The sequence below is a fragment of the Papaver somniferum genome, unplaced genomic scaffold (genome assembly GCF_003573695.1).
Source record: "Papaver somniferum cultivar HN1 unplaced genomic scaffold, ASM357369v1 unplaced-scaffold_132, whole genome shotgun sequence".
Taxonomy (NCBI): Eukaryota; Viridiplantae; Streptophyta; class Magnoliopsida; order Ranunculales; family Papaveraceae; genus Papaver; species Papaver somniferum.
Window position 1 is genome coordinate 4,124,555 of NW_020622381.1, and position 25,751 is coordinate 4,150,305.

The 25,751-nt window shown below is 35.1% G+C and overlaps 3 protein-coding genes across 3 annotated transcripts; 1 reads left to right on the forward strand and 2 right to left on the reverse strand.

Moving 5' to 3' along the window:
• Positions 1-9,551: 9,551 nt before the first annotated feature.
• LOC113333301 (zinc finger CCHC domain-containing protein 10-like) lies at positions 9,552-11,518 on the forward strand. Its single transcript, XM_026579811.1, has 2 exons — positions 9,552-9,672; positions 10,360-11,518. Exon 2 carries the CDS (start codon positions 10,429-10,431, stop codon positions 11,179-11,181), a length of 753 nt encoding a protein of 250 aa, XP_026435596.1. The 5' UTR covers positions 9,552-9,672; positions 10,360-10,428; the 3' UTR covers positions 11,182-11,518.
• An 810-nt stretch (positions 11,519-12,328) lies between these two features.
• LOC113332622 (outer envelope pore protein 16-2, chloroplastic-like) lies at positions 12,329-14,419 on the reverse strand. Its single transcript, XM_026579147.1, has 7 exons — positions 13,963-14,419; positions 13,814-13,865; positions 13,634-13,711; positions 13,501-13,532; positions 13,356-13,389; positions 12,776-12,843; positions 12,329-12,645 (listed from the first exon to the last, which is right to left on the reverse strand). The coding sequence occupies exons 1-7, from the start codon at positions 14,101-14,103 to the stop codon at positions 12,502-12,504; spliced, it is 549 nt and encodes a 182-aa protein (XP_026434932.1). The 5' UTR covers positions 14,104-14,419; the 3' UTR covers positions 12,329-12,501.
• A 1,450-nt stretch (positions 14,420-15,869) lies between these two features.
• On the reverse strand, positions 15,870-25,375 carry LOC113333008 (serine/threonine-protein phosphatase 4 regulatory subunit 3-like). Its single transcript, XM_026579494.1, has 25 exons — positions 25,027-25,375; positions 23,883-23,963; positions 23,696-23,795; positions 23,526-23,610; positions 23,375-23,424; positions 23,221-23,286; positions 22,867-22,946; positions 22,046-22,105; positions 21,437-21,536; positions 21,260-21,337; positions 20,763-20,830; positions 20,612-20,680; positions 20,449-20,526; positions 20,258-20,353; positions 19,351-19,421; positions 19,090-19,167; positions 18,869-18,962; positions 18,620-18,718; positions 18,193-18,413; positions 17,965-18,079; positions 17,746-17,877; positions 17,553-17,660; positions 17,294-17,409; positions 17,115-17,216; positions 15,870-17,008 (listed from the first exon to the last, which is right to left on the reverse strand). The coding sequence occupies exons 1-25, from the start codon at positions 25,090-25,092 to the stop codon at positions 16,510-16,512; spliced, it is 2,712 nt and encodes a 903-aa protein (XP_026435279.1). The 5' UTR covers positions 25,093-25,375; the 3' UTR covers positions 15,870-16,509.
• Between the last annotated feature and the right edge of the window lie 376 nt (positions 25,376-25,751).

Genomic DNA, 25,751 nt, shown 5'->3' on the forward strand with positions numbered 1-25,751 from the left:
AATTACAACCCATTAAAAGACTTATGTCTTGGTTTTAGAGAGCACGAACCTGGGCGTAATCAAAGGAAAGCACTAAAATTGGGTATTATAAGGATTATGCCTAGGTTAGATATACACGAAACCTGGACGTAAACCTGGGAATCGGTTTTCGTCAGATTTACAGTTGGAACCCAACCTGGACGTAAACCTGCAAAAATTACATCAGTCCCTTGTGATCAGTCTTACGTCCGGGTTTTCCCTAACCCAAACCCAGGCGTAATTCTTCCTGTGTACTAATTTTTTTTTTCATTTCACTTCAAAACTAGCAACACAAGTCCAATTTTTAGACTAATTCATACATTCTAGCTAATACTAAGCCAAATGCATTCACTCAAACATATATATACGTAAATAGAATTCATTCTAGCTAACACAAACCAAAGGACTTGTTCATGTCAACCAAAGGAAACTTGTTCATAACAACCAAAAGAAACTAAATAGTCTTCTACACCAAAGGATACTTGCTCATAACAACCAAAAGAAACTAAATAGTCTTCTACAATGTCTACACATTACGAGTACGACCACGACCTCTTTTGTTACCACCTCGAGTACGAGGACCGTCACGACCACCTCGAGTAAGAGGACCGTCACGACCACCTCGACCACGACCACGAGCATGCATTTCCAATTTTGTAGATTCAGAACTACTAGGTGATGGCTGACGTTGACTAGTACCCACATCTCTCGACGAATGCCTACTCCTCTTCTTTCCCCTCTCAGATGAATCATCCTTGTTTGGATCAAACATATCTCTGATTTGTTGTTTTAAAATATTTACTTGTGCACTTGGGAGGGCCTCATCTTTTTTGACGCACAATGAATTTCATGGCGAGGTGTAGGAGTATCTTTTGGTGTTAAGTTATTTCCCCTATTCATTTTAGGCTTTGCCCTATCACGATTCCTGCAAATTACAAAAAATTCCACTTATACAATCAGTATTGATGGATTAGTAACACAAGTCAATCTATAAAAAAAAATATGTTCAGGATGAATTACGTCTAGGTTCGACATATAGAAAACCTGGACGTTCCAAATTACGTCTAGGTTGGACATATACAAAACCTGGACGTTTCAGATTACGTCTAGGTTCGACATATAAAAAACCTGGACGTTCCACATTACATCTGGAAAATATGGTGCAAGACTTAGACGTAAACCCAAAGTTAAAATTTCTTCAAAACATCCAGGAAGAATTACGCCTAGGTTTCAAACAAAACGTAAAATTGAAATTACGTCTAGGTTGACGAAATGAAAATTCAGTAACTAAACCTAGACGAAAACTTGGAATTATGTTTGGAAATCAACTAAACCTAGACGTAATACGACATGCAATTCAAAGTTTACGGTTTGAATCCTCTAAACCTAGGCGTAAGTTCTTTAAACACTAGACTTACGCTTGGCGAACCTAGGCGTAACACCTTCAAAAACAAAACAGAAACCCTAATTTTGCTTCAATTTGATTCAATCTAACATGTTTTAAGCACAAAACGAGTAAGAATAGATCGGTTTGCCGATTAATACCTTACATACACCATGGGTTGTTGTTGAGGAGTTCGAAAATCCGAAAAATCAGTTGCTTCAATCGGTGGCTGTTGAGGATGAAGTTGTTGGTCAGGGGTTTGATTGATATTTTGATTACCATCACTGCAATCAGTTTGTTTCTTCCTCATCTTTCATACAGATTTCAAAGCTATGAGGTTCAATTTTCGGATCGCCGATTAATCGAAAACGATGAAATGAATTGATATGAAAATTTACTGTGAAGAATAAGAAGAGAAAGAGGAGAAGAAGAAGAGCAGGAGTCAAAAGTTTGAAAGTGTGAAGATTAGATTAGGTTTTTATTCTGTTTTTGTTTTAATTTTAATTGAAGGGTAATTTGGACAAATTGCTATTGAATCAAAAGTATCCCTTAACCAGATTCTTAGTCACCAGGTATCCAAGTGAAGCCCTTCTAAAGGAGTGTGATTCCCCAATAATAGCCTTCCAAAAAAAATCATGAGAAATTTGTTATTTAGTCCATAAAACCCGACCCGGGTTAATGTGTAGTCCAGCGAGATAAAACATTTGCTGGCTGGTCCAACAAAGTTTCAAAAAGCGTAAAATTATCAAGGTAACCCTAACAACACGCGTGTCACAAGCAGAGAAGAAAACACGCGTACAAAAAAATAGTTTTCACTTTTCTTCTTGTTTTCATCGATATTTTATTCTTCTTCTTCATCAGAGAAAATAAAATCAAAACCCTAGATTCAAAAAAAAAAAAGACAATCAATAATCAAACAAGTTACAGAAAATTCGAAAAATCGTGTGAATCTCAGATACTCTTGAAGAAACTAATGTTAACGAAGAAGATTTTATTGATGCTGATGATGATATGGGTTTACATATAATTAAGGTATGTATTAAGTTTTTCAATTTCAATTTTATATCAAAACTGGGGTTTTTTCAGTTTCAAGTTTTTCTTGAAGAAATTGATGTTAATCGAAAAATTAATGTTTTCAATCTCCTATTAACATCAATTCGTTGGTGCAATACATATCAATATATACTGTAATTAGCATAACAGATTTTGAAGCTATTTAACAGGTATTTGTTGTAATTTTTTTGATCTTCTTCAATTTTTATTTCTTAGGTTCGTATTTTTTTGAGAATTTTTGTTACAAAATTACTAATTTCATAGTTACTGCTATGAATTTGGGGTTTTTGTATGTGTAGTGGAATATTGGAAGTTTCACAATTTTTTTCAAGTTCTGGATATATAAAAGTTTTCAGACTTTTGCTAAACCCTTAGTTCATGCTTGAATACATTTAAATATGTAGTAAGGGAAAGAGTGATTAGTTGATGATATATATTGTATAAAATCCTAGCATTGTCTATGCTTGGATATGTCGATATGTACTTAGGGAAAAGTGATTCGTTGACGTAATACATGTCAATATGTATCCTTGAATACCAAAGAAAAATATGCAGTATGTGTTAATACTATACATAGCAATACGTATTGTATTGTTGAATACAAGTAGAATTCATCAGCACTACATATCAATATGTATTATATAATGATGGATATGTAGTGTTGTCGAACAGATACTTTTGAAGTACACATACATCAGTACATATCACCATGTACTTGTTAATGTATTCTTGTTACTTTGTTTTCAACCAACTCTCATTACCTTAAAATGTCAATATGTACTGTTTGGATATATATGGATAGTTAAATTAGTGTTTTGTGTATAATCTAATAGTACATGTTGGCATGTACAACCCTCTTTTATGCTTGGATATGCATTAGTACATATCAATATGTAGATTAATGTTGTTTGTATGATTTAACATTACATGTCGACGTGTATTATGTAGAACATATTGACATGTATTGTGTAAGAAACCTCTTTATGCTTGAATAGGTATCAATACCTATTGACATTTACTGTGTAAAAAACCTCTTTTATGCATGAATAAACATTAATACATATCGATATGTACTTAAGGAAAAGTGATTCTTTGATGTAATACATGTCAATATGTATCCTTGAATATCAAAAAAATAATATGCAGTATGTGTTAATACGATACATAGCAATATGTTTTGTATTGTTGAATATAAGTAGAATTCATCAGCGCTACATATCAATTTGTATTATTGAATACTTGGATTGCATATGCATCAGGTACATATCAATATGTATTGTCGAATACTGATGGATATTTGGTTGTACCGTGAATAACTGGATAGTTTTTGATTGTGTCAACTGCCAGTACGTATTTGCATGTAGTTTTTGATAGTGTCAACTGCCAGTACGTATTTGTATGTATTGCAAAAAATGAAGTACATATCACCATGTACTTGTTGATGTATTGTTGTTACTTTGTTTTCTTATGAATACCCTTGTTGATTATGCATGTGATATGAAAGAAAAATCCATATGTACTGGTAAAAATTGCAGTACATATTTGGTTGTACCATGAAAAACTGGATGGTTTTTGATAGTGTCACTTACAGTACGCATTTGCCTACTATATCTTCCGACTCCTAGAAGCACCTGTAGATGAGCCATATACTTTCAATACGATCATAAGTCCAACTATCCAATCAGAATCTTAAATACTTACCATTGTTATAAACACTACGAATGGGATAAAGCAATTATGAAATGAGAAGTTTGTAGTGTATTACATGAAGAAAATTTGCAAATGAATATAATCACCATCACAAGTATGAGACATATCTCAGTTGGATTGTCCTATGATGATGATCGTCATATACTACTATAATGAAGTCAGATAAGTGGAACATGATGCTCTTTTTATTTTTCGTTCTTTGTACTTGACTTTTATGCTTTGTTCTTAACGACATGCACATTAATTTGATGATTTTTTAAAAAATGTTTTCTTGTACTTTTTAAGTCTTTAGGATTAGCACCTGCGTCGTACAACATGATAGTTTTCATTTGGTTTCATGCATCAATTAAGTATACCACAATTACATCGATGTCTTTTGAAAAAGGTCGATTTTACTAATCTTTAAAATGGCAGGTAATGTATTCATGTTTGTCGTTTAGTCCAAGGTCCGTGAATGTGCACTTGTTTCTTATTTGTTGAGAGATATGTCGTAGATTTATAGGCTCATTAATCCTATTTTATCATTTTAATGGGTGTCTTAACATGTGGTCATAACAATGTTGTCATCTTGAAAGTTGGTAGTAAAAAGAGTTCAGGAAATTAGAGGAAGTAAGTGGGTTAAGAAATTGGTTAGATTTTCACTTAGTACATATCAATATCTACTAGGTTTTCACTCAATACATAACAATATCCACTAGTTAGGTTTTCAATTCTTGTTATCTTTAGTACATGTATATATGTACTTGGATATTCATTTTGAATTATTGGTATATTCATTTTGAATTAGTGGTAGAATGATTATTCTCAAAAATAATAAGGTTGGAGGTTATTGAACTGAAACCACTTGTTAAAGAGATTTAACTGATCGACCATGTTTTTTAGTAGCCTTCCTGAGTTTTCAACGTTGTAAACTTATTATGCTATATCATACGAGATTCACTCGCTTAAAGAAGTTTGCAAATTGTTGCTTATAATGTGGTAGAAATTTGGGTATAATGCAGTTTGTAATTGCAGAAAACAAAAGAGAACTAATAGAAGAAAAAGAAGCTAAAGGGTGGTGTTGTAGACTCTAAAAGATATATATCAATATGTATCAGGTTTTACCCGGTACATATCGATATGTACCGGTGTCAATGCTAAGCTTTGACTCTTTGTGTCCTGTAAATTGTGTTGTCTGATATGTTATAAGTATCCATTTTTGCTAAAATAATGCATGCTCTCTCAATAGAATGATGTGATACCATGTACATTCGTCCATGTGCTACCGTGAATATTTGACCATTAACCTTTCAAACTCTAAGGGTATTCTAGCATAAACCCTTGCACACTACTTGACAGTTTTGATTCCAGAACTAAATATAGTTTCATTTTACCCTTTAGTTTGGTCACACTTTGGAAACTCTCTTTGTTTCTATGCATCATGCTTGTCTTGAATTAGAGTTTTCATGTAGTTTATATGTATCTATAAGTAACACTAAACGGATTATGTTTTTACTAAACATGCAGTTGTTATCTACTAAGTTTTACTCAGTATATTTCAATATCTTCAGTACATGTGTATACGTGCTGCAATTTTCTGTTTTGATTTTAATTTTTTTTGGGGATTTTGTTTAAAAATTGATTACAAATATATGAATTTCTGCCTATTATATGGGTTATATCTTACAATAGCTATGAACCTCTATGAGAGTGACTATTAGAAAGACATCTATTTTTTAAAGTTACCTGGTTAATTTATTAGATATTGTTTTGTTTTTGCAGCCGAATTTTTTGAATATATCCAAGTAGGGGGTGGCAGGAATGTTGGTGGTAGTAAGAACAAGGAATCTGCGACCCGTGGTCATAACAGATGAAAGCATTGTGGATGTCGTTCCGTCGTTAGATGCCCGTAGAACTCATGTTATGTATCAGATAAATGCACAGTCTATTTATAAGAATGAAAGACTCGCAAAATCTGTGGACATAAATATCGACTGCAGAATTTGTTCTATCTAGTAGTCTCCAGACTGCATCAACATTCTCCCTCACTTCTTTGCAAGAGCGACTCATTTTGATAGTGCACTTTACAATATGGGGGAATTTATTACACTCTCATCATTCCTGCAGAAGTTGCACAATGACGTCCTTGGAAAATGGAGATCCATAGTTTTTAGTGTCAGTCTTTTAGTAGTTCTGATACTCGGTACATATTGATATGCACTAGGGTTTTACTCAATACATATCGATATGTACTGCCGAATTATGTAAAATATTAGAATTGCAAAGAAGAAGAAAACCAGAAACATCAACAGAAATAGTTGGATGGAGTTGATTTTCGCATATCAAAAGGGATGATATCTCTGTATCTTGCTTGTTCATTCATGAGAGAGTACAATATCTGTAAACAATCCCAATTAATAGCTAAATTATATAAGATTTTCATTGTGTTGATTTTCTAGCATTCTTGAGAGTTCTATTTACGTTTATATTTCTGTTTATTTCCCTGGTAGATAGTGATAAAGTGCATGTTATACAATAAAACAGACCTGATATTTCTTGACAAATACTTGACATCATAACTGCAAACTTCATTGTAGACATAATGGACAAAATAGTGCGTACATTTTATCCAAAAAGATATTGTCATCTTCCTGCAAACAAAACTAAGAACCCAATCAAAAAAATAAATAAATCTAAAAGTACTAAAATCTTAATGTTCTCAAAACTTTCTTTCAGTCCTCCTAGTAGCTAGAAAAAATAAACATAGTTCTTCAACAATAAGTCCAATCATCAGTTCTTCCAAACCTAAGTGCCCAAACTTTCAAACCTTTTGCGGAAATATCTGCTACAGTGACAAGTGAGTAGAGATCTTCCTTTTGCACTAAATCTTTTCCCAGATGTGTTTGTTCGACAGACATCTACTCTCACATCTTTCGTTCCCATGGCATTTTGCATAAACTTCCTAAATCTCCTTTGGTTCCATCTTCTTGCAGGTGTTGTAGTTCAAAAAGGTGGTCAGAGTCTAACATCATGATCATATATAAATAATAAAATTATAGTTCAACAAGCACAGAACTCTAATGCAACAATTTTTTTCCTGAGAAAAATAACAAAGCGTTTTATTTATTTATTTTTCTTTAGCAAGGTAATACATATGTAATCTGAGTATCCAGTAGTATATATCAATATGTACTGATGGATCTTTCTTCTTTGCTGGATTGGCACGAGTCACTGGCTTGTAAAGTTCTCGCATACTGATACGTGCCTATTAGCTGCGTAAGATAAAGTACCAACAATACAGATCATTATATATATTGATTCTTATGCAAGTAGATGTTTTTTTGCAAAATACATGTCAATAGATAGTGTTTCATAACAGTACATGTCAATGTGTACAGGTTTATATCTTTTCTTTAATTCAAGCATGATACGTACTTCCAATTTTTCCAATAAGAACACATCATAACGTGAGAACAATTACTCAAACATAGGATATGTGACTAATATTTACAAGATAATACAAATCTAAGTAAACCTAAAATATCAATATGTATTGATGTTTATTCATGCATAAAAGAGGTTTTACACAGTAAATGTCAAGGTATTGATACCTATTCAATCATAAAGAGGTTTCTTACACAATACATGTCAATATGTTCTACATAATACACGTCGACATGTAATGTTAAATCATACAAACAACATTAATCTACATATTGATATGTACTAATGCATATCCAAGCATAAAAGAGGGTTGTACATGCCAACATGTACTATTAGATTATACACAAAACACTAATTTAACTATCCATATATATCCAAACAGTACATATTGACATTTTAAGGTAATGGGTTGGTTGAAAACAAAGTAACAAGAATACATTAACAAGTACATGGTGATATGTACTGATGTATGTGTACTTCAAAAGTATTGTTCGACAACACTACATATCCATCATTATATAATACATATTGATATGTAGTGCTGATGAATTCTACTTGTATTCAACAATACAATACGTATTGCTATGTATAGTATTAACACATACTGCATATTTTTCTTTGGTATTCAAGGATACATATTGACATGTATTACGTCAACGAATCACTTTTCCCTAAGTACATATCGATATATCCAAGCATAGACAATGCTAGGATTTTATACAATATATATCATCAACTAATCACTCTTTCCCTTACTACATATTTATATGTATTCAAGCATGAACTAAAGGTTTAGAAAAAATGTGAAAACTCCTAAATTTATATATCCAAAACTTGAAAAAATTTGTGAAACTTCCAATATTCCACTACACAGACAAAAACCCCAAATTCATAGCGGTAACAATGAAATTAGTAATTTTGTAACAAAATTTTCAAAAAAATACGAACCCTAAGAAATAAAAATTGAAGAATATCAAAAATTACAACAAATACATGTTAAATAGCTTCAAAATCTGTTATGCTAATTACAATATAGGACAATCCAACTGAGATGTCCCGTACTTGTGATGGTGATCAATAATGTTACTTAGTAAATTGTATACTTTCCTGCAATATATGGAACCTTGACCTCATACCAACAAATAATGCATACCACCAACAAAAAGTTTCATTTTTTGTTTGGTAATTCTAGGAATACAATTTCCAATTCATCATGGTATGTATTAAGAAACTCTTCAAGGTGTCTTATAATGTCAAGGAAGATTAGGTCATAATGTTAATCTAATCATTTTCAGAAAATTTCAGAGGGGTATGTAGACTAAATCATGCTAAGCATCACTATAAATTCACATTTAGGATCAGTGTATACTATTAAGAGATGGGCCGAATATAAGCAAAGACCCGATCTTACAATTTTGTGGAAAAAAATAAAAAATTGTAAATTAAAACGATGATAACGTTGGATTGATTATGAATCTCCACTCTAATTTCAAATTAGCTCTATGAATTGAAAAAGAAATAAAATTTTTTGATTAACCCTAAAATAAAATTCCCAGAACAATTTATTTTGAAAGAAAAATATACCTAGAATCAAAATCAGAGAGATTAGAAGAAGTCTTAGCTTTCTTACTGATGTTGATGACGAGATTCCCTGATTTCACCGGTGATAAATTCTTCTGGTTTCATACTTAGTCTTCAAATTGTGAGAGAAAATGAAATAGGTTGGTTCGTAGCTTTTGCTAGTTGCAATTCTACGAAAGGGTAATTTCGCCTTTTAGAAAATACAGTTTATATCACTCGCACGTGAACATGACTAGAAGATAAATTTTTTAGTCCAAAAACATATTTTCGGACCAGCGAGTAAAACAATCCAGTGGGTGGACCACCCATTAAACGGGGTTCTGTATATGTATATAGGACCAATCAGTAATTCCTAGAAAAATCATTCTTAAAACGCGGCTGAAGCCGCTGAACTCTACTTAAGGCCCATTGTGACTACCCGCACAGAGCTTCAAAACCATTGTGTACTCGTCTCTAGATTTGCGTTCAATTCTAGGGCTTCGTTCGAACTTTGCGATCTTCAGGTAAGTTTATCGCTTTCTCTGCTTTAATAATCTTGTGGTTGGTTATCGGTTCAGCAGTTTTGTCTCTTGTTTGATTCTTTGTATGATTAGTTTTGTGTTGTTTATAATTTGAATGAATGTCACAATTTGATGCGGTGATTTTGAGCTATCCATTAGGGATTTTTGTTTATTTGATTCGGGATTTATCCTCTGTCTATTACTGGTTTCCAGAATTAGGATTCATTTTTGCGAATTAGAGATTTATCTGTTGTTATATACTTATATTCAAACCCTAGATCTGTTGCACAAAGTCTTAAACCTTACCTGAAGACTTGAATTAGGTTCTTAAGTTTTTAACATGAACTAAGAGGTCTACTTAAAACGTTTTGATTAGTTTCTAATGAAGTCATCAAAATTAGGTTTTCTAATGAAGCCTGGACTTTGCCTCATCTTTTGCAGTTTTGCCTTACTAGTTTAAGTTTATTGGTTCAGAGAAGGTCGACTACCTTGCAGTTGGTGTGGATTCTTTGAAAAGGATTTACCGTTTACCAATTGGAAACAGCTTAGAAAATAGCTTTTGTTTCTCTGTGACGGACACGGTTTTATTGTTTCTTGAAGTTTGGGTTCTGTGAATTCCGTGTTTAACTTAAGGCAATGAGTCTGAACTAGTATTGTAGAAATAATTGTCGTCTTTTCTTTTAATTGCAGCTTTCTTTATTTGTGGTGGTGAAAACTAGTTCCTTCAGAATTTGGATATCTAGGTAGTAAGGTTAGACAATGTCGAGTAAAAAGGATGAGAAAGCTCAGGTTGCAGCAGATAGAATCAAAGCTGCAACTTTAACTGCTGCTAAGGGTCTTAGTCGTGCTCAAGCTGAAAGGGCAGCTACAGCTGCAGCAAGAAATGTAAATGCATATGGACAGAAGGAAGAAGGACCGAGCAGATGGCAAGAACGGAAAGAAGCCAAGCGTCAAATGTACTTAATGAGTACTGAGAAGCAAGTAAGGTTGGGTGAAAGGAAAGACAAGACATCTATGCCTTCACTCGAGGCTTCATCTGCACAGTGTCAGAAGTGCTTCGAACCAGGGCACTGGACATATGAATGCAAGAATGAGCGAGTATACATCTCACGACCTTCTCGAACTCACCAACTCAAAAATCCTAAGTTGCAGATAAAGACACCAGTTTCATATGAGAAGGATTTCCCTGATCTTGTGAAAAAACCTATTAAGAAGAGCAAGAGGAAGCATCGTTCGCGTTCACATTCAAGGAGCGATGATAGCGAGGCTTCTGTTTTTGATTCCGATAGTAGTGCTTCATCAGTTACAGGGTCGGATGATTCTACTAGCTCGAGTGACAGTTCTTCATCTGATTCAGAAGAAGAGAGGAGGAGGAGAAGAAAGAATAGTCAAAAGAAGAGGAGGCATAGAAAGTACAGTTCAACATCAGAATCCTCAGATTCAGACTCAGCTTCGGATTCTGAGGATGAGACCAGCAGAAGGAAAGGGAAACGACACAGCAAAAGGCGCTAGATGGAAGATCGCCGTCGTATATGGACCCCCGGTAATGAATGTTCTTGGCTCCATGGTGCCCGCTCCTGCATAAATTTTAAGCTGCAACTTGCTGGGGTTAGATGTACTGTAGAATTGATATTACCCCATGGAGACCTGTAGAATAAGTTTGATGCAAACGTTGTGTTGCCTATCTTTTAATCCTGCCGATGAACTTGTTGTGATGCAACATTTTAGGGCCCAGTTTACTACTTTATTCTCTTATCTTTTAATCCTGCCGATGAACTTGTTGTGATGCAACATTTTAGGGCCCAGTTTACTACTTTATTCTCTTCCAGTTAAATTATTCTCTTGACCATTTTGAAAGGTGTTTCACTTGCGCGCTCTCTTGGTAATTTTCACATTTCAAGTTGGCTATCCTTAACCTAGGGGATTTCTCTTCCAGTCAGATTATTCTCTTGACCATTTTGAAAGGTGTTTCACTTGCGCTATCTCTTGGTAATTTTCACATTTCAAGTTGGCTATCCTTAACGTGCTATCTCTTGGTAATTTTCACATTTCAAGTTGGCTATCCTTAACGTAGGGGATTTCTTTGGGAATAGTTATGTTAAGTATTAGGGAATAGTTATGTTAAGTTTTCCTCAACCTTTGTTCTTTTAGTTGGTAATGCGGTCTTTGTTGCTTTAGTTGCTAACAATGAACCGATTCCGAAGAAAATTCACCTTTAGTTGGTAACGTGGTCTTTGTTGTTCAGTTTTCACCATGTACACCCCCTCTGTTGTGTTTGTTGAGGCATTAAAGTTATTATCCTAGATATACTTGTGATACCTCCTGGCTATAACCTCCTGCCGTATGATTGCAAGTATAGACCCTTGAAGCATCATGAACATCGATTCCTTTTAAATGATTTCCTCCAGCAAACAAGAACAAACTGATTTTGATCAGACTAAATTTTGCTAACCAAGATAATTGGGCAAGATATTGGGTGCCTGATTACTGATCATGAAAGCACCAAATACGGCAAAGGAGTAAACCGAAGGCGCTGATCGTTATAAAGGTCGCCTAGTAACCAAACCAACTTGCAAAACCACCGCTCCTTCATGATCAAGAAACCAGTGCAGAAAAGCACAATTAACATCCATCTAGCGAGAATGGACGGAACCAAAACTGAACACAACCACAGAAAATTACATTAACATCCATTCCTGGAGAATCCATGGAACCAAGACTAAAACAGAATCGTCTTTGAACAAGTACACCTATATCCATTTAAGAAAAGCAAGAAAACAAGGAATTTGCATCAAAAGAATGAAGGCATTTCCTCTCCTGACACTAGCTAATCTAGAAAATCCCAGTGAGCATATTGGCTGCTGCAGATATAGCTGCTCCAGTGATGGCACATTGCACAATCTGCTCATGAGAGGCGTCATCTGAGGTGAGAGCCAATGCCGCCCCTGTAATTGCCCCAGCGACAGCGCTGTTTTTCTGCACAAATCCATTTTAAAAAGTAAGCTTTCTATGTACCAGTAGAATCTCCAAAAAGAGATTGTCAGGTATGAATAAGTTCTCTTCCAAAGTAGTAAAAGAAGGAAACTTATCAGGCATAGACCAATACCCAGTCATGAGAGCCTCGAGCTTCCCTCAAGCCATAAGTGAGTCCTGAGTACATGCCAGCAGCCAGTCCTGCAACAGTAAGAACCCAATTATTAGTAGCTGGTATTCTTTCCCATCGTATACCGATCTAATCAATAACTTGACCAAATCAAAGCCATAACTCTCTAAGCTATGGCATTACAGCGCTTTCAAGTAGATAAACCCACTTGAAAAGCTCTGTCCTGCAATATCAGTAATCCCAACCAGCAAAATATCCCTTTGCTCAGGCTCATTCACCTGCTGGGATCGAAAATTAGTCACACTTCCAGCCGATAAGCCAAACTTGTTTCGTCAGTCAACAACATTCACACAAGATAAGGATATCCATTAAGGTGGGAATAAAGGTGTTTCAGCACCCCCTCAGAATGCAAGACATCACCACCATTTCACCTCTCTATTTCTCTGTAGTCTCTATTCTCTACTAGTTTGGTATGTGCAAAATAAAATGGAAGTCTAGCTATGCACATCTACCATGAGATATTACGAAATACAAAGGAACATAAACAAGAAAAATTGATGATGAAATAGGTTTGGAAAAGTACCCCATCGAAGAGATTCTTTCCCAGTGTTTTTTACCTACATAAAAAAATAAACGCCAAATCAGGTTTAAGAGTCACTAGACAAATAAACCTAAATCCCCTAGTAAACAATAACCAGAAACAAAAAAAGTCTTCCTCTATATCTCACCATTGCCTCAAGTGATTTCCTATTGGTTTCTCCTGCAAAGACATCAAAGGAAGATTCACATCATTTTTTAAAAAACTGGTCAGTGCCTTAAAAATATGAAAGATCTGACAGGATTGGATTATAGATTGTTTACCTCTAAGGTCAGGCAATCGCTGTTTCTTGGTGCCTGTTACATCTGAGACCACTCCACTACTTGAATCAAATCCAGCACCTTCAATTTGTCAACCAACCCATCAAAACCAAGAAACCAAAAAGAGTATAACATGTTCAAAACAAGACCAAAAAGAGGTTCATTTTGATAAAAAGATCATACTGTCAAGTGTGATGAAATACGCTTCTCTTGATACAGCTTGAGCTGCTCCAATCTGTGAACAGAAACAAAAACAACCAAAAATCAAAAACCACATGCATGCACGATAAAGAGAGACGGAGAGCATAATAAGGTGAGTGATGGTTGATTACCCCAGCAGCCTTGACAAAGCTTTCAGCAACACGGTTAAGGAGAGGGTGACCAAGATCAAACAAACCACCATGTTTGTTGTAACTTCTGATTTCATCAAACAATGATCTTGTTTCCAAATTATTACCTGCAGTACTACCCATCTTTTCTTTTCTAACTTCTGATTATCAAAGAAATATTATCACTAAAAAAATGTTGCAAACAAAACAGTAATGCAAGAGCAAGAGAAGAAGGGAGAAGAAGTATTTGTTTTGAGTTGAGTTTTTACAGGAGGGTCTTTGGGATATAATGAAACCGACAAGTGTAGTCACAGATTTGCATGTAGAACGATGTTCGTGGCGAATGAAGAGAGCTTTGGAGTTAGAACGTGTCACTCGCTTAGAGAGAAGATTGAGGTGCAAAATTAGAAAAGTACTGTACAAAACACTGTACGTAGTACAAAATATGATCTACAGTACATTTTCCTCCTTGGGCACTGGAACACAGCAGCAATCACCACGTAATATAACAAACAAAAATGTTCATGACGTGGTATATATGATCTGTCCTTCTACTTATTATTAAACTATTAGAGCATTTCCAACTGCCGCTGCTGACCATGGATATTTTGTACCAAGCTTTCAAACGAGAAGAAAATATACATATTATTTAACACCAGTAATTTGGCACCAGCTGTGCGCGTGTGTTCTTTCTCTTCATTTTTTGATGCACTAACTAACATTATAAAATGAGGAAACTAACGGTTTAGCTCAGGAACATGTTTAAAAATTCAAGTGTACCAAGAATATACCACTTTGAGCTTCGTCCAATTAGCTAAGCACCTTCCACTCACTAGTCTTTCTCTTTGCTCGTAACGACTCACGAGAGCATCACATGCCCTACTGAACAGTCTATGAGCTAGTCTTTCGCTTTTTGCTTTGTTTTTTTATTTCATGTTCTCGACTTTCTTTAGATTTCTACGTACAAAACTCGTTTTACTTTCAACTGAACAAATTAATTAACTAATCTTCCATCAACACGCTTCAAAGTGGTGATATCATCCAAACAAACAAAAAAAAAAACATATATATATGCCCCGTTTGATGTTTGTGCAGAGAAATATAAATTAGCAAACACAGCGGTAACCTCTCTAAATAACTCTTTCATCTGATCCTCCAACTTCAACTTACCAACTTCATTTAAGTGATTTGTAGCAACTCCTATAGTTAAAATCATCATGGGTGTCAATCAGAGAATGATCGTTAAAGATTCTGGAAGAGCAGGTTCCAAAGGCAGAAGCACAATCTCTGCTACTCGTAACGACGAGCAAAGTAATAGAAGTGTAAGAAGGTGGTCAGTTGTAGAGGATGATAGAAACACGGTTACCAGCAGCAGGAGTGATGATATAGATCAACTGGCTGAAAATTTCATTAATAAGTTTTATAAACAGCTCAAGTTCGAAAGGGAAGAGTCTTTCAAAAGACAGAGGGAAGTGTACCTTAGGTAAGCCGCATCTTGCAAGTTAAAATTTTGGATCGATACATTGATTAGATTAGATTACAGAATTCATATTATGGGTACTTGTGTTTTTGTTTTTTTTTACTTGATTCAAGGCTGCATGATCAAGTTGGTTTTTTTGTACACTTGGAAAAATAACCTATAAGGCTGATTTGGAACCGAAACCATATAAAACAAATTTAGATCGCTAGGAAAATCTGGGGATCACTGAGCAGTTTTTGGGCCTTCGTGATTTCTGAACTATGAAGTTAACTGCCTCATAAAATGACATGATTATCAGCGCGAGCACTTAATAGCCTAAGAAAACTCGTACCTCGTTATTAAAGAGATTCGACTTGGTCATTACCTCTGAGGGTTCCAAAAAAAGGAGACTCGGGTTAAAAGGAAGTGAACAAATAAGAAATACAAGGGCTGTCAAGGCACTCGAAAACTTGTAATTCAAGATCCACTGTACAGTTGACCAAATTCAAGTGTATGTAAAAACTAAAGCTCTTATACAAGGAACATTCCGGTTACATTAAATAATTTAACTTAAAAAGGGGTTCTGATTTCCCCATCTACAACCAAATCGCACCCCTAATATGTACCATCACTTTCCTCTGGCAACAAGACCAACTAACTATACCTAAAACCTACATCTCCATAAAATTTTGATACGCAACTAGGGTTTAAGGATGAGAGAAAGAAAAGGTTTCCTACACCTTTCTCTCATTGTCATATCAGATTAGAAGAGATCACAAAGAACAATATAAGCAATTGAGAGAAACTTACAATTTAAAAAGTTCATGGCTTACAATAGTTTTCACATAAGCAAAAAGATTGTTTCTCCTTCATTTTTTTTTAACTGTCTCTCTCCTTCGGCAGTGTCGAACAAACCGAATCCAGATGTTCGTACTGGAGCCACGGTCGCAGAGCCGTATAATTGCGACCTTTGATCTCCAGGTCACTAATGGGACAAGCTTTTATCCCTCTTTTGAGCCGAGGAATGTGCAGCTGCTGATGTCCATGGCTGGAGGTAGGAATCAAATAAGTTAACAATGATAACCTCAAAATCACCTTACCGAATATGGTTCAGAACCAGGGACATTGGATCCATTTACTGCCACATCTGATGAGCTACTAACGTTAGGTATCATCAATTGACAATTTTCTACACCCGGTTGCTTACTATCTGTTGTGTTGGATAAGCAATTTGGAGGGCTCTTCGGAACTGTAGACTCTTTTTCACTACAGATTCCTGCATCTGAGTTGCAGTTCTCTTCACAAGTTTGAGGTAGACCGCTCAAAGAGTTTATGGTTGCTTTACCATCACCAGGTGGTGAAGGGTCAAGACTACACGTTGAACAGGCAGTGCTGATCAAAGTTTCTTCCGTTCTTTGTTTCTTTGTCAGCTCATGCTCCTCATCAGAAGATGAACTACGTCTAGATTTTGGAGATGAGTTCTCAATTCTTTCATCTCCACTAGAAGATTCAGGTAAACTCCTAGGTGGTGGATTGTAGTCTTCATCATCCTCGTCATCCTCATAGTCAACCAAACCAGCAGACCCAGGTCTATAAAAAACAATCGAGACAGTAAAGTTAAAACAATTGATTTTACTCTCACCAGATAAAAAGAAAACATGACGAGGATCCAAGAGACCTCAACAAAATACAATACCTTAATGGTACGCAAGTTAAACTGTCCCCATTAGCTAAAACAGGTTTAAATTTTGGATCACTGTTACGCAAGGGCTGGGCAGACGCAGTATCTTCCTCGTCACTGTTCAAAGTAGCAACAAATTAAACCAATTCTAAGCCAAATCAAGTCTGATGATATTGCAACGACAAAGTACAAACCTGTCCTCATTGAAATATTCTTCCTCTTCTTTCTCAGGAGCACGCTCATCATTTCGTTTCCTAAGATCCTCTTGAGGAATATTATTACCTGTTGGCTGGGGTGGGGGAGCCATATACTAACAAATGAAACAATTATCACCGGTTAGGAAGACATAGCACGGCAATAAATCAAGAAAAGATTTACCTCTTTTACACGATGAATTAGTGAGTTAGATAGACATAAAAAAAAAAAAAGAGAGAGACGGGGAGAGAGATCCACCTGGTCATATTTTTTTTTTAGCTCCTCAAAGGTCTTTAAGCTTTCAAACTTTACCAATTCATTCCACGAAGACTCTACTAAATATAAAACTAATGATTTGTAATTTTCCTGCATAAAGAATTACAAATAAGCAAAACTAAAGTGTAGGCCAAGTGGGAAGTATTGTAAAAGCACTACAAAAAAAAACAATCACCTTGCGGATGAACTCAACAAGTTCTAGGACAGCAGAGTAAAGCAGATTATAACGACTACCATTACCAACAAAAGCCGTCACAACAGGCTTCAGAAGATTATTTTTAACAACATGTTGTAGCAGTTGATCATCCTGAAATCAGCAAACCTAATATCAAGACTCGGTTTAAAAGGTTTGGAAAATCTTAAAGCCTGTTGATAGATAACAAAAATCACTCACATTGCGGGATATCACAGTGCGCAAAAAACGAATAGCAGCCACCACTATGTACCTTTCCCTTCTGCGAGTTAAATATAAAACCTTCTCTACGATATTGTTGAGGAGAATTTTGCACCTGCAAGTAAGTGGATATCGTTAGAAACAAATGTTGTACGGTAAGCAGCAGGATCACAAAACAAACCCGAGCTTTATAAATAATCAAGTTGCAAGCACAGACTAGAGGATTACTTCATTCTGTAAGGATGATGAAGAACACAAAAGCAAAGCAATTCACATATGTTCGACAAAATTTCAGGCTTTGTGAAACCCGGAATTTCTTTTCCTTCGCAACAGCCATTTGACTTTACACTAGATCGAGGAGTGCCATTTGGAGGGCAAGATGATCTTATAACATCTATTAGCTGATCCAAGTGCTTCTCGTAGAAAATCTCGATAATTGCTGTGTCTCTCTGTCATAAAAGTATTTATTATCAAATGCAATCCAATTTATCACAAAAGGGAACATAAATTTAAAAAATGTATATATGCCCATAAAAAACATTACATATCACAAGGCAACTCGTATAAACTTTTTTTTGATCAGCTACTCACATAAACTTTAAAGCCAGTAAAGCCACTAAAGACAGTTATTCACGAGGAACTAAATGAAGCACACCTGTGATCCAGAAAATGTGTACGAATCCAATAGACTGCGAAGAATTTCAAGAAATTGGCAATGCATGTCCTCACCAAAATCTGTGGTCATACCTGTGACCTGTATAAAATCACAAAAATCAGATCATACATTTGGTAAATAGAGAATTATTTTTTAAGATCGTCAATCTACAAAGAAAGAGAAGGTTTCCCCTAGTGGACAGTTAAGTCACTATAAATTGGCAAGCAGTTTAAAAAAAAAAATCCATACCAGAAGTCCAAGTAAGGCGTTTCCTTCAGGTCGAGTAATGTACGTTCTCAGGAGGTTAGGATCTTGATTCAGGAAAAGAATAAGGATATCCGTCCTGCATTCCAGTAGAATGACCAGATTACTACGAGCAGTAACTTCGAAGTGCAGATTTACAAGCTCAAAAACATAAGGCAATTGGAATCACATAAAATTTAAAAGTACAAAAATACTAAGGTACGTACCCAGTCAATACAAGCTTATTATCTTGAGTACGTAATGCATCAGTAATGATGTCAAATATGCCTTCGTTCATCAGATCCCTACACAAAATGATAACAATATAGAGAATCATTCCCACCATTGCAATCAAGATCCATGCAATTCAAAAAAAAAAAAAAACTCTTCAAAAAAAAAACAAACAATAAAGCCCACTTGCAGAATAGAGCAAAAGAAGAAGTCTTTCAGATCAAGCATATAACTGACGTGATCCACTCATGAAATACCTAAATAGTCGCAATTGGTTAACCATCTGCAAACTCTTACTTAGAACACAAAATTCCCGCAAGAAAAAAACCTGCATCACAGAAATGGTACAGAGTCAATATTGAAAGGAATGGAATACTTAACATAAAAATATAATCAAATCAATTACATTGAATGGAAAACCCTGAATTAAGTACTATCTGTTGGCTTTTTATGGTTAACGCAACAAATCAAGATCAGTTTAAGCTAACCCTTTATCAGCTTAATCTAAGCCGGATTAGTAATAAGCTGGATTGAGGTCTGATTATGGTTTAATCCTGCCCTCTTGATTTAGCTTAAGGTTAATGCCAGTAAGGTAATACGGTGGCATATATGTATGGAAAGGCTAGAGAGACAAAAGAAGAAAAATCTGATTTTATTCATCTTTTAAGCATGACAAAATACAAGTAGCGGTCCAAGACATTAAACCTAGAAGAGATAAAATTATCTTTCATTTCCTTCCTCCAATCTATAGAGTGTCGTAGTTAATTGCTGTATCATGTATGGAGCTGCTTCTGATGGTGTTAAAGCTGTTAAATTGTGTTGATCTGTATGGTGCTGATTATATGTAGAATTATTTGTTTTCAACATGAGGTAGAGCTATTATCACGTGTAAGCATACGCGATGATGGTCAAGAAGCTGAAATTCTAACACTATGGATTCTCGATGACAAGTCCCTTCTATTGACATTTGACACAAATGTCAAAATTCCAAAAACCCGATGAAACAATATTACCATAAAACAAGCTTATGTGTGTCTTTTTGCTTCAGTTATACAGTAAGTAGGAGGGTGGACAAAAATATATCTTTCTAGTTTATCTTCAAATCATTTACTCAGAACTGTTAATACTACAAGGACGTGCCAGGAGATACAAAGGATATCTTACCAAATTCTTTTTCGTCTCTGTGGAAGTGGTGGGTGACCTCATCTTTGCAAACAATTCCTGAATAAAAGTGTCGTGGTCTTTTAGAAAAGAAATAACCTACATGAGAATCAGGCCATTACTTGTTAGGGTACCAGACAAGATTACATAAATTAGAAAACTTAATCTTGAAGAAACCAAGTTAAGAATCTCACTGTAGCATTATTTGTATGAACGATGGAATTTAGATTTGCAGTTGTACCCTCGTCCAAAATTCTGGGTAAAATAACATCCTACGGGTGTTGAAAGTAACATTAGAATGGTATCAATCATACATGAAAACTTGTTATGAACATCTTGTTAAGGGTTGAAACTAACCTTAATATAACCAACTCTGTATGTCTGATGAATCTTCGACAAGACTGTCGGATCCTTGATGGGAATCGCCTATAGAGAAAAATGAATATTGCTTACTAACACCTTTCAAAAACACAGCAAATAAGTATGTACTAGTTGTGATATATATTACCTCCTTGTAGACCACTTGCTCTTTAAGAAAAGCCCGGTGATGCTGAATGTGAGGAAGCTCAGGATCATCTGCAGAACCCCACAACAATAAAAACTATATCTTATGTTGAAAAATTGACCTAGTATCCATTCAACATCCTCTTATGCTATCAATAAGGTGTGGCCAACAGGTTTGCTATTTAACCAATCCCAAATAGTTACAATGTAAATATAATCTACGTTCAATGCAACCACAGTTCAAATGTGTAGAATACTCTGCATTTACATTGATTTCAGCACTGATAAGAAAAGAAGACAAATCTAACAGGAAGGGAAGTATTCCGAACACATCTCTAGAGCATAGAAACCCTCATATTACTAAAAGGCTTGACCATGCCATAATAACATGGAATTAAGAAAATAATACTCCACTATCTGGTAGAAACTAACATAAACTAGACCTAGAGAGACCAAAACAGCAAACAATGTGGTCAGACTTGTAACAGTTCATGAACTTACATTCCAAGCATCCAATGATATCCATGATGAACTCATCTCCAAATATCTTGTCAAAAATGTGAGGACTGTTAAGTAGAACTGCAAATAATCATACACACAAAGCCATTTAGCACAGATAAAAGATTGACACTCATGAAATACATAATTAAATAAATATATAAATTCTCAAAAACTTACTGATCCCCTTTACGAGTTTGAATATCATGTGAAGACCATCTAAATTCTCCAAGTCTTCACATATTTTAAAGAGGTCAATCAGCTTCGGAAAAAAGCTTTGCTGTGTAAAAGAAGAAATGTACAAGTATATCAGTAACAACTCTAGTAGTCTACAACGTAGACAAGAACGTGAGTTCAAAAAGAGCAGACAAAAGCAGTAAGGAATACCCTGAGCGATCATTAACAGATATTTTAACATTGAATATTCTTCCTAACATGGTGAAGCAATCACCTTCAGCTCAGATATGGCATCTCTATTAAATTGCTTACATCTGTTCATATTTCTTATATTTAGACCCAAACAGTGATTGTTGAGGCACTTATTATAGATCTTCATGGAAACAAATAATCGAACTTTTCGGAAGCAGTGGCTTTCCTTGCCTTCGAGTGTACAGATTACTAGCCTCACTTTTTGCACAGAAATAGACATAGACTTACTTTAAAGATCAAAACCGCGATCACCATCATCAAGAATTATTACTAAGCTATTAGACATAGACTGGAGTACTTCACCAAATGATACAAGCAAGTTATAATTTTTACATAAAAAAAGGTTGATAAAAAGCATACATCGTGCAGTAGAAGTTCAGTAACCCGCATCTGATCAGTGATACTATTGTCCAGCACAGTCTACAAAAATTTTTTAACTCTGTTAAGCAAATAATCATGTATCCAAAAAGACTAAGTATGAAAATAAAACGAGGAAATTTTAAACAATACAGCTACGCTGCTTACTGGATGACATGGTATAAGCACATTAGCAGGTTATTCAAACTACAATGTAAACAACTAAGAAACTTTTTGGATCCAACATACAGATCAAGTCATGAAGGCAAACCATAAGCTTGAGCCAGGAAAGACATGAAACAAAAAGATCCAATAGGATATCTACAGGGACAGGTTACACAAGTGACGCAACTTCTAATATGCCAAAAAAATCAATTAGAATGAAAAAAAAAGGGTTCAGATACGAATGCTCTGTGAAGACCCTACGGCACATATAGTTGTACACCTTTACTTAATTAAGTTTTATATCCCTTTAAGCAGAAAGGAAGCGATACAATAATACAGAAAGGAACCTAAACAATTCCCAATAGCAGGTTTCCCAAACAAAAAGCTAACCTATACAGTATTAGGTACAGAAAACTTATCAGAGTGAACATTCTTGAATTTCCATACTAACAGATAAAAAAAAAATGAGATACATTTGACACAAGCTACATCAGAAACAGTCGCATTTTAGTTAACTTGCAAGTTTTAATGATCATTCGATGATTACATATCAAATCATAAGTTTAACGAACAGGCACCCTAAGCTAAATAACACTCCACTCAGATTATCTAGCAAATGAGAAAAACAAAACACAAGGAAAAATTTCGGGATGACATACCTTTAGTATCAAGGGAAGAGTTGAGAGCTCGACAGCTGGAAAATCCCTTAACTCACTGTTAGTACTATGAAATGTATCATCTGGAAAAAACAATTAAAAAGATAATAATATCAAACATGAAGTTCAATCCCAAGAAAACTTAGTCAACCAGAATAGATAAGAATAGTTTAATAGAGAAAATCAATTATGTAAAATATTGAACAAACACTATTAGGAGTTAAACACCATAACTATCATCTCTATAAAAGTCCATTCATGTGGTTTTGTTACAAATGAAATACATTATATGACTTGCTTCTCTAGCAAAAAGAGATTAATCCGCCATGGAGGCAGGACTACATCAAGAAACATTACCATTTGAATGCAATCCGCCAGATGTGTCCAGATTATCTGTCGCTGGTCGAGGACCGATGTCAAGATCTACAGTAACAGGATAATGAGAGATATAAACAAAATCAGAAAGGTGATTGTTGCCATTACTCTAAATTGCTAAAATATGAATACTTACCACCAATAGAACCATACTGCATGTTTCTTCGCACATTACAGATTTGCTCCCTAAATGAAGGAGGTACATGAAGAAAGTTAGTATGAAACACAATAAACTCACCTTAGACAAAAAAAGAAAAGAAGAACCTACAACAAAAGGCTTATCTCACCATATATAAGAGCACCCTGTTGGCTCTTGAAAGCTGAGGGCTAATTCTGTATTATATTCTGGATCACGCCAGGAGATGATAGTATCTGAGGAAACCAAAACTTATATCATTAATTGGCCAGGGTCCGCAGTAGTAACAAGAGCAAAAAAGATCCAGCTCAAGAAGATTACCTTCTTGTCTCCGATAGATTTCATCTGCTCTGATAGGATGCGCAAGTAAAGGTTCATTATCTTCTTCATCCGAAACAAAAATTCCAAGATCTTCTGATCTCTGTGTCAACGAGCTTAAATTCAGATTAGCATATCAATTATATTCCTAACAATCAAATATAAGTTGAAGTTAAAGCGTTTAACCGACCTCCAGATAATCAACACTAACATGCCCTGTTCCGCGGTCATCCCATTTGCCATCCTCATTTAAATGATAAACCTTCACACGCTGAAAATTTGGTAAAGCTTGTGTTAGGTGAATAAATTTTATCAGCACTTATAAAATAAAATCAAAACGACAGCACGGACATGCTCTAAAAGTGAAACTTGTGTCCCTAACGGTACATAGCACAAGCACCTCAGCTCGAGTAACAAGCACTAGCCTACAGACACAGATAAAAAATATATAAATAAGTAAAGCAGAGAAAGCTATCAAGAGATAATACTCCAAAAACATAAGATTTACATATCTGTTTACTTGTAGTGCTGGCTACACACAATTAGAAGCAAGAAGAAAGGGGAAGGTGTGATTATGAGATTTTTCGTTAAAAGGTACAACAAGTGAAATTGTTTCCAACTACATCTATGTATCTGTTAAACTATGTACCAATTTCATCCATCTAGATCAATTCCCAAAGCAAAAGGTCAGTGACGTAATGTATCAAAAAAAGCGTAAATACAATTAGCAAGCAGCAACACCATAACAGCGGAAATAATAGTTCCCATGGAAATCGGTACATAAATCTACAATAACACTAACTATTCAACGCATCTTTCAAAATTTTACTGTTATAACAAAACCATATAATACCAAGGAGGTCATAGCTAGACCCAAGCAAGACAAAAGCACTGTGACAACTGCCACAGTTAATGGAGCTTCTCATGTTCAGCAGTTTACAACTGACTCAAGTACAACAAATAATAAAACAGTACATTATAGTGTTGCTCTATAGAAACTACCAACTACTGAGCACACAAATCTAAGCACCTCAAACTTACATGGTCAGTACATAAACTCATGAGGTCAACTAATTCTCACTGAACTTACCACCATAATTGAACACCAATAACCAATAATTGCTGCCCTAATAATACAAAGTAAACACCTTTCCAACAATACAATACATAAAAAGTTGATCTATACTCAAAACCAATCCGTAAGTTCAAACTTGGTAAAAATAAACAATTAGTTTTCAGTAATTCCAACTACTGAGCTCGATTCAATTCTAGGGCATCGACAAGAAAATTCAAAGCAAATAAATAGAATTTGGGATTTCTTTATTTGCACTAACCTGCATAGAGCTCTCAGAAGAAGAAGACGATGAAGAAGAAGAATCAGTTTTTCCTGGTGTTCCCATCGCCAATTATTGGGGGAAAATCAAAAATTGAGAGGTGGAGAAGTACTGTAAAAGAGAATAATTTAGTTGCGTTTGGGGTTGGAAATAGTAAACAAAGGGATGAAATTTGGGGGAATTTGGATGTATTGGGGATGATGAATTGAAAACCCTAAACCGCCATTAACGAACGATACGATAGTTGATGAGAGAGAAATTCCCACACTTATTTCATTCTTCGTCTTCTGTTGTTGTCCTTCCGAGTTTTGCCCCCTCTCAGTCTCTCTCTCTCCTTCTACAAATTCGGGGAATTATACAATGATTCCCGTAATACCCAAAATAACCCTTGGATTTATGTGTTATTTCTAAATAAATGTGTATGAGCATGACTGTGACTTTGACTAAATGGATGTTAAATGGATTTTTTGTAAAAATAATCATTATAGCATGTTGGCAACGAGGAGGAGGATTGCGTCACAAAAAGATCTTGAAATCATTATGAAATTTGGTTCCTAACCAAAGTACTGACTTTTCAACATAAATGATAGGACTGATTCTCGTAGGCTAACTCTTTAAGGTTCTTCGTATTTAACTTTCAAGTTGAATGACATGTCAAACTGAATGGAAGCGAAGTTTGTTGTGCCAAATTACTTGCCCTATTTTGCGCCAAATAGTTTGGCTCA

Bases quoted from the DNA above. Each gene is read 5' to 3' on its own strand.
- LOC113333301 (XM_026579811.1), top strand. From the start codon at position 10,429: ATGTCGAGTAAAAAGGATGAGAAAGCTCAGGTTGCAGCAGATAGAATC.
- LOC113332622 (XM_026579147.1), bottom strand. From the start codon at position 14,103: ATGGGTAGTACTGCAGGTAATAATTTGGAAACAAGATCATTGTTTGAT. The intron at 13,533-13,633 runs GTAAACAATCTA...ATGTCTTTGCAG, and splicing joins GCGATTGCCTGACCTTAGAG to GAGAAACCAATAGGAAATCA. The intron at 12,646-12,775 runs GTATTGGTCTAT...GGATTTGTGCAG, and splicing joins CTCGAGGCTCTCATGACTGG to AAAAACAGCGCTGTCGCTGG.
- LOC113333008 (XM_026579494.1), bottom strand. From the start codon at position 25,092: ATGGGAACACCAGGAAAAACTGATTCTTCTTCTTCATCGTCTTCTTCT. The intron at 20,681-20,762 runs GTAATATATATC...TTTTCTCTATAG, and splicing joins AGCAAGTGGTCTACAAGGAG to GCGATTCCCATCAAGGATCC. The intron at 20,354-20,448 runs GTGAGATTCTTA...ATTCTCATGTAG, and splicing joins TTCATACAAATAATGCTACA to GTTATTTCTTTTCTAAAAGA.